General features: G+C 39.9%; 1 protein-coding gene across 1 annotated transcript; it reads left to right on the top strand.

Annotated features, from left to right (window-relative positions):
* Nucleotides 1-15,479: 15,479 nt before the first annotated feature.
* npvf (neuropeptide VF precursor) lies at nucleotides 15,480-16,834 on the top strand. Its single transcript, XM_068576108.1, has 3 exons — nucleotides 15,480-15,651; nucleotides 16,205-16,578; nucleotides 16,684-16,834. Exons 1-3 carry the CDS (start codon nucleotides 15,505-15,507, stop codon nucleotides 16,751-16,753), a joined length of 591 nt encoding a protein of 196 aa, XP_068432209.1. The 5' UTR covers nucleotides 15,480-15,504; the 3' UTR covers nucleotides 16,754-16,834.
* The last annotated feature ends 1,520 nt before the right edge of the window (nucleotides 16,835-18,354 follow it).

The raw sequence follows: 18,354 nt of genomic DNA, 5'->3' as shown, positions 1-18,354 counted from the left end.
TCATCCGTCCATTAGGCCATCCGTCTTTCAAGCTGCCCACTCGTCTACTTTTCAGAGCGCCCCTCATTCATTCATCTGCCCATCCTGTCTATTGTGCACAGTGACAATGCTTCGGCTGCAGCTCTCGACTTCTCTCTGCCGAGTTATGGGGACCGACTTGAAGTAGAGAATGCCGTGCTTTTACACAGATAAGGCCAAACACACACCTGTGCGCGTCGCAACACACAAACGCACACAGAAACATGACGCTTCCCATGACCTTATGTACCTGTTGTTTTCACCTCACATGCCAGGTGAGCGCCATTGCTCTTGAACCGGACTCTCAGACTGCGACATAAAGAGGTTGTGTAACTTCCGTGAAGTGAATCGAGCACTGGGTGAGCAGAGAGGATTGTGTGTGTTTGTGTGTGTGTGTGTGTGTGTGTGTGTGTGTGAGAGAGAGTGTATACATGGGTTTGACAGTGGGGTTAGAAGCCAGGGGCCCTCTCTTGGTCTCTCTCTTTAGCAAGCGAGTGAAATACAGGCCTAGTTGTCAAGGTGACAGGCCCTGACAGCATACTCCAACTAAACCGTCAACAGCCTTTCAGACACACACACAACACACACAGATCTCCCTCGCTATGCTTTTACTCCCAACACACTGTATTACCTTTTTCTCAAAGTCTTTTTCTCCAGATTTCTTTTCCTCCTGTTCTCGACTCTTCTGTCTCTGTATATTTTCCCCCGACTGCAAGTTCATACTTGGCAGCAGCTCTTTGCACACACAGATTGCCTTCCCTCAAGCTCAGGCAGGTTTGCACCACTCAGAGCACTTCATGTGTATTTAGATTTGCTTGTGCGAAGAAGCCGGGTGCTGCTGTTTTGCAATTTGCCCAGGTGAGGGCCGGGTGTTGAGAGATGAGAGAGCTAAGTGAGAAATCATACAGCAAAGGCAGCTGAAAAAAAAAGAAAGGTGTGATGAAGGGAAAAGAGAAACAGAGAGTGACTGAGGGTAATTTATTATTATAATGTTTTGCCCTTCAGTCATTTGTATGTACCCATCCCAGTCTGCTCCGCTAAGTCCCTCTCGTGCTATCTGGATGCTCTTTACGGCTTGTTTCCGTGGTTTGTCTGTTTGTTTGACAGCTGGGAGGTCTCCCACCATGAGGTACCTGTCAAAGCCTGTCACAAACCTCTTTCTGCCCTGCGGGTACACACACACACACACACAAACAAACACACACACACACACACATACACGAACAAGACAAACAGAAAAAAAGAGAAGGAGTTTGAGAAAGATTAAGTTTTATAAGAAGTAAAGCACTCTCAGCATCCTGAATATTGTTTAACACAGAATGCAAATGTTGATTTTCTGTCCATAGAGCACATATATTCTGCAAATGTAATCCTTGTTGCCTGCAAATTGAATATGAACCCACAATGGCCAAACACAGTATGCTTGCTAGTTTTAACTCCCCTGAACTGCTTCTCAAAGAAGAGTTTACTGTATAGTTGTAAGTAGGTTCCTCATGGTTATGTTGGAAAGGTTCAACCCGTCGTCATTTTCACAAGCAGGAATGAAATTCCAGACTCTCTGGCAATAAAAACGTACAATGTAAATCAACAGGACATGATTTGGAACACAGATGTTGACTGTTTCGATTGGACAAGACATAACAGATAACCACCAAATAAATAAGCAACATATTGGCTCAGTGTCGTTTTTTTGCCGGGTCAATAAAGAGTCATGCATTTTGCCGCTAAAGCAGTTGTTGATGGCTTGCTGCAACCATCAGAGGTCCTTGAGTATACAGTCATAAATTAGCACAAAAATGAGTCCATGTGGAGAGCAAGGAGGACAATCTCAAAACTCACCAGCTTTATATGCTCTTTTTTTGTTTATCCGCATTCGTATGCAGACATTTGTTTATACAGATTAGCTGTATTGTTTCTCAACTCCATTCTCGCGTCTCCTTCAAGTACAAACAATGACGGGTACTTGGAAGAAGAAGTCTTATCACAAAACCCATAGTCGACTGCTTCGCAGTGAACTAAGAGATTCACTAACATCTACCAACTATCATCTGACATCAACCAATCTGACCCTCATTATTCTGAAAGTCTTATTGTTCTGTACTGTCCTTCATCTCATCAGGACAATAGAAGTGAGGCCCATGCTGAATCAGATATGATGTCTGATATGATAAACCAACACTATCCTCCTCAAACTTTTGCATTTAACTAACATCTGATGTTGATGATGGAACTCGATATAATTCACTTCATTATATAAATATTACTTTTTTAAACTTGTTTGCCATTGCATGTATTTGTTAGGTTAGCCCCAGGAGTGAGCTGTGTCAGCTTTTAGGAACCGGTTGCCAGAGAGACTCCTTCATTAATCTGAGGCCTCTGACAACTGTCTGTCAGCAGCTAAGGGGGATTTCCACACTTTCTGTGTCTGGTTGTGTTGGAGAACAAAACCGTTCATTAGTGGGAGGCATATATTTTGACGTGGGATCTCTCATCAGTGGCTGACTTGACATTGAGCGTCTCTGAGGTAATTCAGGTGTTTCCCTGTGAGCTGCACGCTCATAAATTTAAGGCTGACAGCACAGTTTTAAGCATTCACCTGTGTAAGTAAACAATCCTCACTAAATCAATTTTAAACGGAGGATTAAAACATTTGCTAACCTGCCTGCACAGCCCACTCAGTGACAGTGGGATCAGAGAGGAAACACAAACGCTTTAGGCTGATGAGCAAATACTGACATGTTGCCATGACGTCTGATACAGTTTAATAATAGCTGCTTAATGGCAGGTGTTTGTCTATACATTTAACTGGGGCTAAATTGTTGTGCTAAAGTGACAACAATTTGAAACGTCATTAGCTGTTTTACCTTTTTATTTTGCAAAACAACCAACTGCTAGCACCATTGACATATTATCCCCTTATGAAGTAGATATGGCAAACATGTTTGCCAACCGTTGCATATCTGCACATTGAGCTGACAGACGAACATACACATTCATAAGTCCAAAATTAAATCTCCTTTTTGCTCTTCTTAGGTTTCTACCAACTCTTGATGGAAACATCTGGCTCTTCAGCTGCTAAATGCTCCAATATGTTCACCAGCTTGTCGCTGACTTATTCTGCTGTTTGATGCTGAGCAGGTAAATTGGGTTTGTCAGAGCTTTTTCCACAGAAAGCAGCTGCCTGGTGCTGCTAAGAGGATGATTATGATTATTAAAGTGATGAGACTGGACCAAAACACAGCAAGTAAAGGGACAAAACTAAAGTAAGGAGCTGAAAGAAAAAACTAAAGTAAGGAGCTGAAAGACACAGAAAAGCTGATATAAAGCTGAGAGGAACTTCAGTGGTAAGTGAAAGTTCAGGTTCATCACTATATCATTTTATCTGTTGCAGAAATATTGATTAGAGCAGCTTTAATCAAAGTTTCAACAATAACAAATTGGCCTCTGTGCATCATCGGGCAAGATCTACTGGCTGGCAAACTGGTGATTGACCGACCTGGTATGGAAAGCTGATGTTTGTAAACTGACAACGTGCTTTTCTTCCCGACACGGGAAGAACATACAAACTTCAGAGAGAAAAGGTCGGACCCTTCTTGAGTCCTTAGCCCTGCACCTCCAATTAACCAACAACAATTTATTAAATTACATTTTGAAAACAATGTGTCAGAAACACGACTAAATAAATGACACTTGGTGTCTGCTGGTTGTGTAAATAAGCAACTGTTCGCTAACAAGTTTGCATACAAGCTTAATGGTGATGACATGTCAGTCTTGGTATTACTTGTTTCTGCTGCCCCCTGGTGGCCCAGGAAATCAGCTGGTGCAGGTTTAAGGAAAACTATTGGCACTGTTACAGAAACTAAATGTGCTAAACATAAAACAGTGACTCAATAACAGTGATCAATTTAACATACAGTATATCAAAACTGGCGCCTGCAGCATGCTTTCATCTTGAACTACAGGCCTAAAGTTCAGCATCTGTGTTCAAAAGTATTTTTTAAAAACTCATAGAGGCTCATTGAGTAATAAGTGGGAGATATGATATGTAAATGCCAAATTCCCTGGTTTGATGCTACAGCAGATAGATGGAACGTGTGTTTGTGGATTGCATGTTTGTAATTGTAATGTGCATGTGTGGCATGCACTCACTGTATATATATATATCTGCTTGCGTGTGTCGGCGTGGGTCTGCTTGTTTCCATGTGGGTTCAAGGCCCCAGTTGCAAATCCCAAACTCAGATTCTTGAGATGCTCTCTCTCTCTGGTCGCTTCACTGTCATGCTATGGCGTGACATGACTTCACTGCATGAATATTCACCAAGCCAAAGTATAGACTTGTTTTAGCTGTAGAGAGATCTGCATCTCCTTTAATCTACCACACTTTTGAGCTCAATTGATACCAGATTAAGTTTTCTGAGCCGTCCCACCCAAGATGAAACTAAAGTCAAAGGCTCTCAGTGTTTTTGTTTCATTTTCCACTGCATGATGAACAGCCGCTGTTGTGCCGTTCCGTGTGTGCATCTGTTCTCACGTGGTGTATGTATAGATGTTTGCATGCATCCACTCTCCCTTCTAACCGTCCTCTCCCCCTGCTGTTGCAACAGTTGCGCTCTCCTATCAACCATTGTTGGTCAGAAAACCACCACACGTGTTCTCATTCCCAGTGTAGGACGCTTATATGAAGCCTCACACGCCTCATTCAGTCACCACCTCTATTGTGGTCACGTTGAGACCATGTCTTCATTCATATTTCCATACCCTGATTCTAAAATTATTCTGATTTCCAGCTCCCGTCCTGCTGTACAGGGGGTCCCCTCTCCCACTCACTCTCACCAAGAGCAGATGGCCGTGGCTGGGCTAGGCAGCGTGACTGAGCCCCTATTGTCTCTGGATGTAGCGTAGCCTCCTAGCCCAGATGGCATTTGTACCTTTTGTGTCCATGCTGACTTTCTGCGGAGTGAGACAGTGAATGCTGTCTACTCCAGTGGGTGGTAGCCCTCTGCTTGCTTTCATTAGCTTCTCTCTCTCTCTCTCTCTCTCTCTCTCTCTCTCTCTCTCTCTCTCTCTCTCTCTCTCTCTCTCTCTCTCTCTGTCTCTTTGTCTCTCACTCTCTGGTTTCTCAATGTGTCAACTCAGTCCACTTTAAATGGGCTTTATTGGCATAAAGGTTTAGAATCACTGTTGCCAAAGCAAAACAAACATATAAATAACTGTTGACTGAAGAGTCCAGTTTTTACTTATATTGATCAAAGATATGTGGACACTAAATCTAAGGAATGTGGACGGGGCCTCGGAAGGCTTTCCACAAGATGTTGGAGGCTGGTTGGAGAGATTTGCTCCATTTCAGGCACGGGAACATTAGTTAGAAGTTGGATAGGTTTTATTCCATGACTCTGTGGAGTCAAGTTCTTACGCATCAATCAGGTAAATTAACATTTAATCTGTGGCTTTATACTGTTGGAACAGAACTGACAAAACACATGCAATACTGTATTCTGTACCGTTGCTTTTTCTCATAATAAACCTTGACAAACAGCTCTGACCAAAAGTGCACAAGTATTTGAACGCTGTACTTTTGACCATGAGCATATTGTTTTAAGGGTATGTGTTGGCTGATAAGTAACAACATTGTAGTACAGATCATGTAGCTAAGTTTGTACCCTGCAAGTTTCATATTTTATATTGTAAATTTGTAATATTTGTATTAATTTTCAGTGAAGTTTACTGTTTGAAAAGTAGTTATAATTTCTGTTTTTGCTGATGTCATGTGTTGATGTTAAAATAGAAAATATAATTATCAGATTTCTTTCCATCATTATAAATTCACTCTCAAACTTGGAAATAGTATTTTGACAAAACAAACTCAACTTATGGTTCACTTACTGGAGCTTTCAACTCCCACAGCAGCTTCTTTCATTCATGATGGAGATTGATCTGTTGACATGAGCTCAGTGACTATTGTGATTTCTACCACATAGCACTTTATTGCTTTGTTTTGGGTTTTATTTTTTCAGGCCTACTGATTAAGACCATGTGACATGTTTGAAAGCTCAAGAAAATCTATTAAGTGCACCTTGAGTTGAGGTTGTTTTGTCACAATAATTAGATAGTTTGCCATAATGGAGAGAAACATTAAAAGTGAATTTAATGATCATTATGGGGCAAAGCCACATTATTACGTGAGTTCATTATTCCACTGGTTTTATTGTTGCTCTCCTTTGTCTCCAAAGGTAAATAATGTCAGTTCATGTTATTTATGAGTTACTTTATTAGTAGACATTAATAGGTAATTCTCCCTCTGTGTGGGAGTTTGTGCATTTGTCTTCGTGCCGCTCCAAAACATGTTGTTTTGTTTAAGGGGTTTTGTGGAATTCGGTATTTGTGGCGTCGGTTCCTTGTTTTGCTGTTTAAAGCATGCACTTTTCCCCATGCTCAGTCTCAATGTCTAAAACCGCACAGACAGCCACACACACACAAAAACATATGCATGCACATGCACACATTTCTTTTGCTCGCTGGTTTGGCTGTTTGTTCACATATTCTGAGACCAATCGAGGATTTAGGTGGTGAAGGCACTGGGAGATTAGAGTGATGATCCGACTATGTAGCTATTTGATGGCTCAAATTCTGTGTGTGCGTGTGCGTGCGTGCGTGCGTGCGTGTGTGTGTTCCATCTTATGTCATCTTCACCGAACCACAAAAAGTCACATCAGTGCACCACCTCCCTGCTCCACTCATTTCCATGTAACAGCTAATTTACTGCTCAGATCAAGTCAGATGTCTAATGAATATACACGTCTTTGCTAACACAGAACTTGGATGACCCCTCTCCCCCTCACACACACACACAGACACACATATGCACAAAACACAGTTAGCGTGCGCCAGCCTCGTCACCGGGAGGCATCGTTTATGCCCCCGGGGGTCTCCAAAGCACAATGCCAGGCTTCTGGAGCATTGGCTAAATCCCCGTCAGAGACAGTCAGCCTGGCTGCCTGGCCGACTGTCACTTCAGCAGACTGTATTTACATAAACCTCTGGAAGAAAAGGATCGGATTACCCCGAAGAATATATACAACGCATCAATCAGCAGGGAGGGAGAGAGAGACATCGAGAGACAGAAAGAAAGAGAGAGAAAGAAAGTGGAGAATGGTCCAATGCTGTGGTTTTATTGGTGCTCGTAAACCTTGACACACACAAATGTGTGCATTCAAGCACACAAACACACACACACACACACACAGGGTTTTTCTGGCAGAGGGTGCGGGTCCAGAGCGCAGTCTGGTGTTTCGGTTTCAATCTTCCTCTCAGCCCAGATCAAGTACACCAGCCGGCAACTAAAGATGATGTCACTATCCCACAGCTGTCCCCATCACTCAGTGCGGCACTACACTGAGTGTGTGTGTGTGTGTGTGTGTGTGTGTGTGTGTGTGTGTGTGTGTATGTGTGGGGGGGGGGGCATGTGAAAAGCTCTGCTGAGGTCAAATAGGACTCTCTCCCTGTCTCCCTTTCTTTAATTCTGTCTTCTTTCAAAACTCTGGGGAACTACATGCTGTGATGAAAGCTATGGTCCAGATTAAGTTTCCTGTGCGTGCATCAGACACACACATATGCACACACACAGACACACACACATTTTGTATTCTAGCTGCCGGGAATGGCGCAGTGAGAGTGGGAAAGGGAGGGGAAATGAGGGGAAAGTAGGGATGCTTTTACAGGAGAACCATCACAAACCATCAGAGCATAACAGTATCTTATTCACACATAACAGGCCACACACACACACACACACACACACACACGCACACACTCACACACACACACAAACTCACTCACTCACCCACACACACACGCACACACACACACACACACACACACACACACACACACACACACACACACACACACACACACACAGAACAGAGCTTGAGCATATGTGGAAATAAAGATAAACTTATATATGTACAGTATTATACTTGATTGCTGAACTCAAATATATTTTTCTTATTCTGTTTCAAAGCAAATTACTTGTTTGTGTCTTGAAACAAAGTGGCTAAATAATTTTCAATATATTCGTGAGGAATTTGATAAAGATAAATAAATCACCATTAAAAAAGAAAATACATTGAACTTTTGTGGCTTCTGTTTACAGTCCAAAAACAATTGTGATGGGTAAGTCAATTAATCAGACAATATGTAGTGCTCAGGTTTCTGTAACTAATGAATGAATCAAGTCCTTTTTAATAACCTAAATGCCTTCAGACAGACAGCTAAGGAACAGTTGCATCTTTACTATAAAGAATGCAGGAAAGTCAATCAATCTCTTCTAGCTCAGCTCAATTTTCCCTGAGATAAGCTGTGCATTTTAATATTAAATATATTATTTCCATTGCCCAAGGTGAAAGGTAGATAATCAACCTGAAGAGCTCTTTCCATGCAGTAACTTTCTTTTAAACCAAGATACCAAATTTGAAATTTAAAAGTTTCAAAATCACGTCGCAGATAGCATTTATTAATGTATTTTTAAAATAGATATTGCATATAATCACCGACTAACATCACAGCATAATGGCACACTTAATAAAGCATGACTACTGTTTGCTCTTAATTTATGTTGGTTAATGCATCGGAGGTCGAAAGCTTTCTGGATATGAAACATGAGTGCTTATGTTGCAACTGAAAGCAGCTAAGTGCCGGCACTTCAGTTCCTGAACTGAAGCCGTTTTTTGAATGGAGGACTTTTACAGGGCTGTTTTATTATATGTGATTTAATTAAAGGTTTTGTGAGACTTTCCCACCACGACAACATGAATAGCATGTCCCCACACACACGGGTATAACTTACGGATAATGCAAATGAAACGCAGTCTTATTCAGCCTCAGTTGGTGAACTAACCAAAGCTCATTATGTTCAAATTAGGAGAAGTATGCAAGATCTTTTTTCTAGATTTCCCTGCAGTCTATTTGTGTAATAACAACACAATGTTCTCAAAAGTTTCATATCTCAATCAAAGACTATTATTCGGCAATTGAAAAGTGTTTCTTTGCACTCTATAAGGTTGCTCGTGTTTATGTCCAACCGCGCCCTGCCAAGTCTGACTTCTACCGCTCTGTGTTCAGACACAGCACAAAGACACATTGAGAAATGATCTGAACAGCAATGATTAATCAAAGTCTGTTTTTTTTTTTCCCCTCTCATGTTATTGCTGAGCCCCACCCCCCATTCGCCCCACCCCCTCGCCCCAGCATGCAACATAAAGTGAGCAGTAAATGAATCAAGGCCGCTCATGCTTCCTGTCTGTGGCTCAGTGTATGAAAGTCTCATGTTATCAATTAGTGATAATGTTGAACAGTCCCATCTCCATCATTATGGGTACAGAGGACAACCCTTTTTGTTATTATTGAGTTCCATTTTTAGTTCAGTCTGATTAATTCCACGAGGCCAAGATTCAAGTGGCTCGAATGAGACTAAAACATTTGAAGTAAGATATTTTTGTTTACGTAAACGCAGTGTTTACTTTTTCCCTGCTTTCCTTTAAGTGGTATAGGGTTCATGGTGGAAAGAGGTTGGAGGTCACAGTGTAGCTCTCTGTGTGGGTGTCTAAGATGACTTTTGACCTCCTCTGACCTGCTGAGCAGCGGCCAAACTGCCGGGCCAACTGGGATCTGAGAGAAGGCCCTGGGGTCAGGAGAAACACTGAGAGAAAGAGCATCTTTATGTATTCACAGCCTAAAACCTCTGCTTCTTATTCTCTTTCTCCCCTGACTGCTATATATGTATATGTTGCATTAATACTGTGTACACAATCTCGGCCGTAACTTTAGCAACAAGAGCTTATTTTCTTACTGACACAAGTGTCTTCAGGATTTATGCTCCAGGGTTTTAGGATGTTTCTTTAGCCCAGGGATCATGAAACTCACTCAGCAGATAAATGGCCACGTAAACATTCAAATCAGGTGACAGAATGGAAAACCATTAAATGACAGGGACTTCATTTTCCCACCAAAACAGCAGAAATGCATCTGTTGTCATCTTGCTCTGTGTTATTATCAGACAATTCCTATCGTCTTCCCTCATTTAAACAGTTTTGATTTGTCTGTATACACAACACATATTGTAACTCTATTTCTTTCATCACAGTATTTTGCAGCTGCAGCTCAATCGCTCATCTTCTCCACCCCCACACATTATTTATCTCCCTACACTTGAACGGACCTTTAGCATTTATAGTTTTGGGAGAAGGAATATAACCTATAATAAAAAAATAAGCAAAACATATGCTGTGGCAGATTTTTCAACCAAGCTTCTCAAACACACACGCATGCACGCACACACACACACACACACACACACACACACACACACACACACACACACACACACTCACAGGGGCCCTGTTCCTCCCCTCATGCTTCCCATCCTCCACCTCCTCTCTCTCATCAAGGGTCATTTTACTCAGTTTCCTGACGGCCTCTCCTGGCTTTCCCTCTCCATCTGTGATTGGTGAATTTCAACAAGTCTCTGATTGGACAGTACTTTTGGCGCCTCCCCTTGTTAACATTTATGAAAACACCTCCCTTTTTTGAGGGACACTCCTTCTTTCTCTTAGGTCAGCCTCCTCCTCTGAGTCCTGCCTCTTCCTCGGTGCTCCTCCTCCTCTACAAACAGAGATTGAGGTGTTAGAGGGCCTCCTTGTGGACGACACGTTGAACATCATGCTGTTTAAGATTGTACTTTTTGCACTAAATACAACAAAAGATGAATCTTGACCAAAGACATTACACTGACTTGAAATTGAATAACTGCTTCACAGGAAATAAAAGGTTTTAAGAAAGAAAATAGAAAAGAGACGCTTACAAACAAATCTATGAATTATGGACCCTGGATTTGATCATCTGAACCTGGACTGCCATCTAGCGGTTATACGTGTACACTAAACAGAATTTAGAGGTAAAACACGTCACATTTTTTTAAGTAAACTGTGGACCAAAAAAAAAACTATGATTCGTGATAGTTTTTTATTGTTAAACAAAAGTGGCACAAATAAAAAACTAAATAAACCAAAGCCAAAGTCTGTTGAATGTTCCCTTTCTTTATGAGAAAAAGTATGTCTGAAACTGGCTTTTCATCAAAGCTAACACAAATCCAGTTTGAGCTGCAAACTTATTTATATTCAGGAAAGCATTGAACAGAGACAGGAACCATCATTGCTTAATTATTTGACTCAGCACCTGAACACAACATATGTTTTGCATACTGATTAGCTGATTTAAAGCTAATTATATTAAATATCTGAATCATATCAAATCCTACTGAGTCAATAGAGTCCAGAAATTAGTGCATATCTTTATTTTCTGCAGAGAGAGCTGTTTGATGGTGCCATGCAGGGGCAAAATCAGCAAAATAGAAAGTGATGATGTCTGGTAAGAAGTCATTTCTCCAAAGTTATAGCTTCTCCAGAACAAAGAAAAATGCCCTTGTTTGAGTTTGAACTTGAGTATTATTCAAGACACTTTATGAAGGGTAAATAGTTTGCAATAAATCAAAAGGGTCTCAGGGGTGAAGCCTATATTATATTTAATAATCTGATGATCTAACAATTTCAATCATATGAAAACCCAACAAAAAACAACAATGAATTAGTCATAACTAATGTATTGTTACCATAATTATCTATTATTGGACTATGTCTATTTTTTGTATTATTTTCGTAGTGTTTTATTGTTTTATTCTATGTTTATTATGATGTACCTTTCACTTGTCAAATTCCTTGGATGTCCAATGTACTTGGCAAATAAACAATTCTAAAAAAAGGTTATTGCACTTCTCGACATATTTCCTCTTTATGGAGCACATGGGCATTATAGTTAATTTTGAGACAATCCTATTCACTGTTGTGTAGCTGTTTTATGGAACCAAATACAGAGCTGAAAATAGTCCCCATAACAACACTATTTACTCCTGTTTGAGTAATGTTTGCTAAAAGAAAAACTACAGTGCAGACGGGGTAAACTGGAAACTTGCAGATTAAGACATGTTTCATGTTGCTCTTTTCTTGGGACTTGTTGTCAATGACAAAAATAATGAAACAAGGAATATTGCTGGCCTTGTTTAGAGAGAAATATTGTATCTCATTAGGTTTTGCACAGTTGTACTACAAACTTAAAATGGATCATTTATCATTGGATCATTTATTGTCTTTTCCCGGGATGCTGCCATTGAGGGGCAGAATATGCTCAGGCCTCTGTCCATGTGTGGGTAAATACTTTGACATAAAACTTTGTGACATTCTGAGGAAAGAAATATACTCCACTTCCTGTCTTTCTACATTTCTGTCACCAGAGTCTCCTGTAAACTTAAAGTTTTCCCTCAGTCACGTCTCTGGACGTGATCTCGGGAGAGACACAAATTCATCATCGCCCAACACAACAACACAAAAAAGAAAATTACAACGGCCACACAAACGGCGGTATGAGGTTGTGTGTCTGTCTGACCGGTGCCACATACATCATAATGCAGTGATCCCGCAGAAATGGATTTGATCATTGATAATACTATAACCCGTCACGAGGGCATGATGAATGTGTCTCCTTGCCGAGTGTACGGGCATGTAAAGTGTTGTGATGATGACCCGGCTGATGTCTAAGTGAGGGGGAAGATAAAACTCTACATAAATCACTTCAACAGGGGGATAACAGCACATTCCCACAAATCATCCCGGGAATCCGAGGGTGTCCCGATCCTGGACAGGAATTCTGGGAAGGCTGCCAGATAACAGGCAGAGAGACAGACAATCAATGGTGTCATTGTGGCCGGTTTAATTCTGCTTCCTGTTTCTGTCTCTTCTTCAGGCCAGCTTTTACTTTGTCTCTCTGTCAGTCTTACTCTTTTTCTTGAATTTCTTCTTTCAGGAGTTCACAAAAAAACAATAAGACAGACAGATGAACATTTCAGGAAATTCTATATGTCTCATACAAATACAATAAAATATGGGTGCACAATAAGTCAAAAGCATGTTGTACTGTATATGCGAGGTTCAAGGTGTATTAAATCAAACCTGCAAGGCAGTATTTCTATCGAGAAAGCTGTGTCTGTTTTTTAAGTGGACAGCATGTAAAAGCAGGGAAAAAGGGAGGGGACAAGAGGCCCAAAGGCAAGAAAATGGAAAGATGAAAAGGCCGCCAGGGTGGCGAGGGATGCACATTATAAACATTAAGAAAAGAGAATTACAGTGTCGGAGAACAAGGTCTTTGAGGGAGTGCTCGAGGAACTCGGTGAAAGAACAAAGGGAGAGCTTGAGGTATAGGAAGCCCTCTGCGGATAAGACTCTGGATAAGTGTCAGAGACAGGATCGTAAATCCAGAACCCCATAGTCTGCACGCTGAGGCTGGGGTCAGCGAGGGAGAGCACAAAGAGAAGAGCTGGGGAGAGGTGGGAGATAAATGATAATACTGAAAGATAGACTGAAACCATAGCCATAAAAAAAACATCTTAAGGTTGATATTGAATCACGGAAACCAGATGCTCCTCTATGCGACTGGGATACTTTTCAAACCGCTGTGTTAAGGGTAGGTCTTGACATGGCAACATGGCCAAACAGAAACAATGTCAGGGTCATGACGCATGAACCAAATTAAAGTTCCCTGCCGGTTGTCATTATCAGCCTGTGTCTCACACCAGACATTCCTCAAATTATGTGTGAGTCATTTGTCCATCTAAATACACTATCGACACGTTCAGAAACAGGAATGGTGAGTAACGCCGTCGCCACTCCTGTGTTGTAAAATACTTGTCAAAGCTGAATAGTCCAACGGTTGCTATACAATAGTTTGAATAGAAGAATTGCAGTTCAAGCAAAGAGAGACAGAGAAAATGTTGCCTGTCACTAGGTTTGTCTTTGCTCCAAAGTAAGACTTACAAAGCATAACTGCAACAAAAAATAAGAGCCAATTTAAGTACAATATGAAGAAAATTCAATAAGACATTTAATATCCTCTGTGGCTCTGGAGGAAAATTGTCGAGCATTAAAAAACAACCCTGAGGATATCAACATGGCTTTGGCTTGGACTTCAAATGTATATTAGAAAGCCTGCATTACAATCTGAGGAGATGATAAGTGTTTAAAAGCATGGATGATAATGCATTTATGGGAGTGAAGGATACAAGGTACAGGGAAACTTGACCTCTGCTGCATTGATTTGACCCTTCTATTTTAATCTGTAGTAATCAAACTAAAAAAAACTCTATGAAGTGCCCCTTTAAGTTTTAACTTTATCAGATTAAGATGTAGATCAGCTTTATTTGCCAAGTATTTTGACTCTGATACTGTTGATGTTTATATGAGGGGATAGTGTACCAAATTAGAACATAAAATCCAAACAACAAATTATGTATTTACTCAAATTGTTGTTGTTTTTTAAAAACACAAATCACATAACCATTTTTAACAGTAAATATATATATTTTGATCAATTTAAAGGTGTATGTCTTCAGTGGTTGCCACCTAGAGACACACAAGCTGGGGTCTGAAAGTATATCAACAGATTTTAATGTTAGTTTGTCGGAATAATTGACAATAACAAAAATATACAATATCTTTGTCCTATAAGTATTATTGTCATCCTAGAAAAAAAACTGGATTCTACATTTCCCACAATGCATTTTTAACATTTTGTTTTGTTTTTATCTTGGTTTGTATTGTATTTGGTTGAATATTTTACCTTCAACCAGTTTGTTTTCCTTTTCCCATTTTAAATATTGCCAAACATTGCTGCAAGTGCAGCTTTGTCTAAAAAAAAAAAAGTAATGACGTCAAAGCTAATGATAATGAAAGTGTTAACGTACCAATTTGCATTGTATTTCAAATCAAATTACGACTATTCAAGGGATGAAAGGAATGTTAGATCTATTTTCACTTTTGTTTCTTTATTTCTTTATTTCTTAAACTATTCCAAAAATCTCACCAGCTAATTAACTGTATCTGTGTATCTGATCTTTCAATGCTTTCTAAATATAAATTTGTTCCTTGAAATTGCCTGCCAGATATAATTAGCAACGCCTGTAGTAAAGAGTAAAAGCAGCATGAAATTTGTAATTTCAGCTACACAAAATAACAACATCATAGCACATGAGCATGGGGCTGCCATTCAGTTTTTCTATTGAACACCTGTGTTTTGTTCTGTTTCGCTCAGATTTCCTGTGCTGAAAATACCAACTGGTTCATTAATCAGCCCAATTAGGGCATACATGCCTTTTCAAATATATTCCCCATAGCATTATAATTATTGAGACAGGAATTTGTTCAGTGTATATTAGTGGTTGAAGGTATATGTGTGTTGGTCAGTTTGTATGTACGTGTGTGGGTGTGTCCATCACATGCGACAGTTGACGTATGTTTTCAGGGGTCTTTATTAACACTGTGGTCAACTGGTCATAAGACGTGTGTCCTGGAGCTGTGCTGAGAGGACACGTCTCCTGCCGTTACCATGTTGACCACAGTGTTTCTGTCGACGCTCCTGATGCTGGGGGGTCTTGGAGGGGCGGCGGCGTCTGACTCGCATGTCTATGGGAAATCAATCAATCTGAGCAGCAATGATGGAGAACACACGATGAAGAGACAGCCACACCAACAGGTCAGAACTATTTAATCAATATAAATCAGTTTCAATCAAATAAATCATTTTCACTGGATTATTTGGATAGTGTTTGACATCTATAGAATTATTTCTATATGAAATAACATAACATAAAAATTAAATAACTTGGGAATATATGGAGTAAAAACTAAGGCTGCAACAAACAATTATTTTCTTAAGAGATTCATATTTTTTAATATTTCGTGATAAATTGATCAGTTTTTCAACACAATGTCAAATAATTGTAAGAAGTCCAAGGTAAGCCTTGAGGACTTATTTTAATTGCTTGTTTAGTTCAATCATCTGTCGAAAAAGCTAAGATTTTGCACCATAATCATTTGCAATGATATATGACAAAGAAAAACACTAAATCCTCATAATTGAGAAGATGGAACCAGCAAACATCTGGCATTTTTGCTTAAAAAATAACTGATTATGTTGAGTCATTTATTTACGGAATAATCAACGAATAGTTTTAACTCCAGTAAAGACCACATGAAAATATTATTTATTTAGTCAGATCTGGAGTCCAACATGATTTTTTTTCCAGACAAAGAGTGAAATCCACAGGAGTTTGGACTTTGAGAGCTTCAACATACTCGTGACCCCCAGGACCAACAAAATCAGCCTCCCACACATCATCAAGCTCTACCCGCCCACCACCCAGCCTCTCCACCTGCGTGCCAACATGCCCTTGCGCTTTGGACGGGAGAGTGTTCCTGTCGACGACAGTGAGCCCAATTCGACCCCCAACATGCCCCAGAGGTTTGGTCGGTTCTCGGAGGAGATTCGAAGGGATGCCGATGGCCCGAAAGTCCGAGAAGCACCAAAGACGCTGCCTCAGAGATTTGGGAGAAGCAATCCGTATAGGAGCCTACTTAGGACTCTGCTCAATGCAAAGTTATTAAATACTGGCTTGCACTGGTAGGCAAGTCTAAACCCTTTATTTCCAATTAAATGTAACATCCGTGCACGTTTATACGTTGTGTTTGTTATGAATAACATTAACTATGTATTCTCTTCCCACAGGGCTGAATATTATGACTCGACAACCAGCTCAGGCGAGGTGGAGATACAAGAGAAGTCCTTTAGAGGATGAAAAAGGATTAGAAAGGCCAAACACAGAGGTCTGCTAATGTAAATATCAGTGTTTTTACTGTGAAGGCAAAACATAAAAATGTCCAAGAATAGATTCGTAAGTTCAAATATTTAAATTGATGTGTCCCTTTTAATAAAAATTATATTGTGACAGTGCTTTGGGTTTTATTTTTCACACTTTCATTGAGTCCTGCTTACTTTTTGAGAATACTATTTGTTAAATACATTTTAAAATTTGACTCATACTTGTGAACAGTGTCTGTATGAGGCTTCTGGCACAAAAAGATCCAGAGAGCAGACTCCTTGTCTTTATCAGCTCCTGCTGTTGGACAATAATACCTAAGTACTATCTATTTGTGAAAAACAATCAGCTGATTGATAAGATATTTACAAATATGATGGTTTGCACTTTTAGAAAGATTACACAAAAGTGGTACCTTTTCTGTTATATTATTTATATTCTTTAAACTGCATTTTAGTTTTCTCTTTTCAATCGAATAAGCTGTCAATTCACAACCACATATCTAACTGCTAGATAGTAGAAACCATAACTTGTAAATGAAGCATTGAAACCACAAAGATAATGCAGTACATCGTCACTACCAAGAGAGGGAGACAAACACCAACTCAAAGTCTCCAGGTTGAACTTCTTCCAGGGTTCCTAAGCCAACAGAGAAGGTACAAATCACACGCTCTTCAAAGGACAAAAGGGAAGCATAAAATATACAGTTTGATGGATTTTATAATATTATCCTCCATCTTTGTAGCAGTAAATAAGAGAGGTTAATGAAGGTGTCAGTGCTTTGGGAACACCTCTTCCACTGTCCTCAATAGTTACACTGAGAAGTGCTTTAGGAACGAAGGCTGCTTATCAAGAATCTAAATATCACTTATTACCTATCTTATCTGCTCTCCCTTATGAATGAGCAAAGCACTTAAAAACAATAACAATAGATGCATTATATTTAGGTGAGTTATTGGTGATCCAGAACAAAGCGCTAGGCTTTGTTCTGGCTCACCAATAACAGTTACTAATAACAGTTACTAAGACAAACATCATTCGTAAGACACCATAGACCATTTTAAAACGTAATAATATACACAATAAATATGGGCTGCTTTTGTAACGCTGTGTTTGTGTATTAATGCAGTATAACACAAGAAGTAAACCTGGACCAAAGATGTTCTAACAACCACATCCATGCTTGCAACAGAATGGCAATGAAAAGGGTGGAAGGTCCTTTTTTATTACGGCAGCGATTTTGATTTGATCGGAAAAGCACAGGTGTTGCTAATACCATTAACGATGGCTCTGTTCTGTGAAAGTGTCCCAGTAACGCCATTAGACTGTGATCATTTATTCAGCCATCGTTAAATTGATTACTGACACCTGTGCTTTCACCACTGTGACATGCTATAAATGCAGCTGTGAAAAAAGGCCCTACAGCTCACATGCACATTGTGAGGTAGGAGTGTGTTCAGAGCGCTTATGTCCTAACTACCAGTGTGGGCCAATGATAAATAAATCTGTATGAGACATGATTAGATTGTGTTTGTACTGCTTTAAGTCATAATTCTGCCAATTTTTTAATTATGACAATT

This window comes from Clinocottus analis, unplaced genomic scaffold (assembly GCF_023055335.1).
Source record: "Clinocottus analis isolate CAN_PGR_092001 unplaced genomic scaffold, fCliAna1.0.p SCAF_14, whole genome shotgun sequence".
Lineage (NCBI taxonomy): Eukaryota > Metazoa > Chordata > Actinopteri > Perciformes > Cottidae > Clinocottus > Clinocottus analis.
This window is presented reverse-complemented; position numbering and strand designations above follow the sequence as displayed.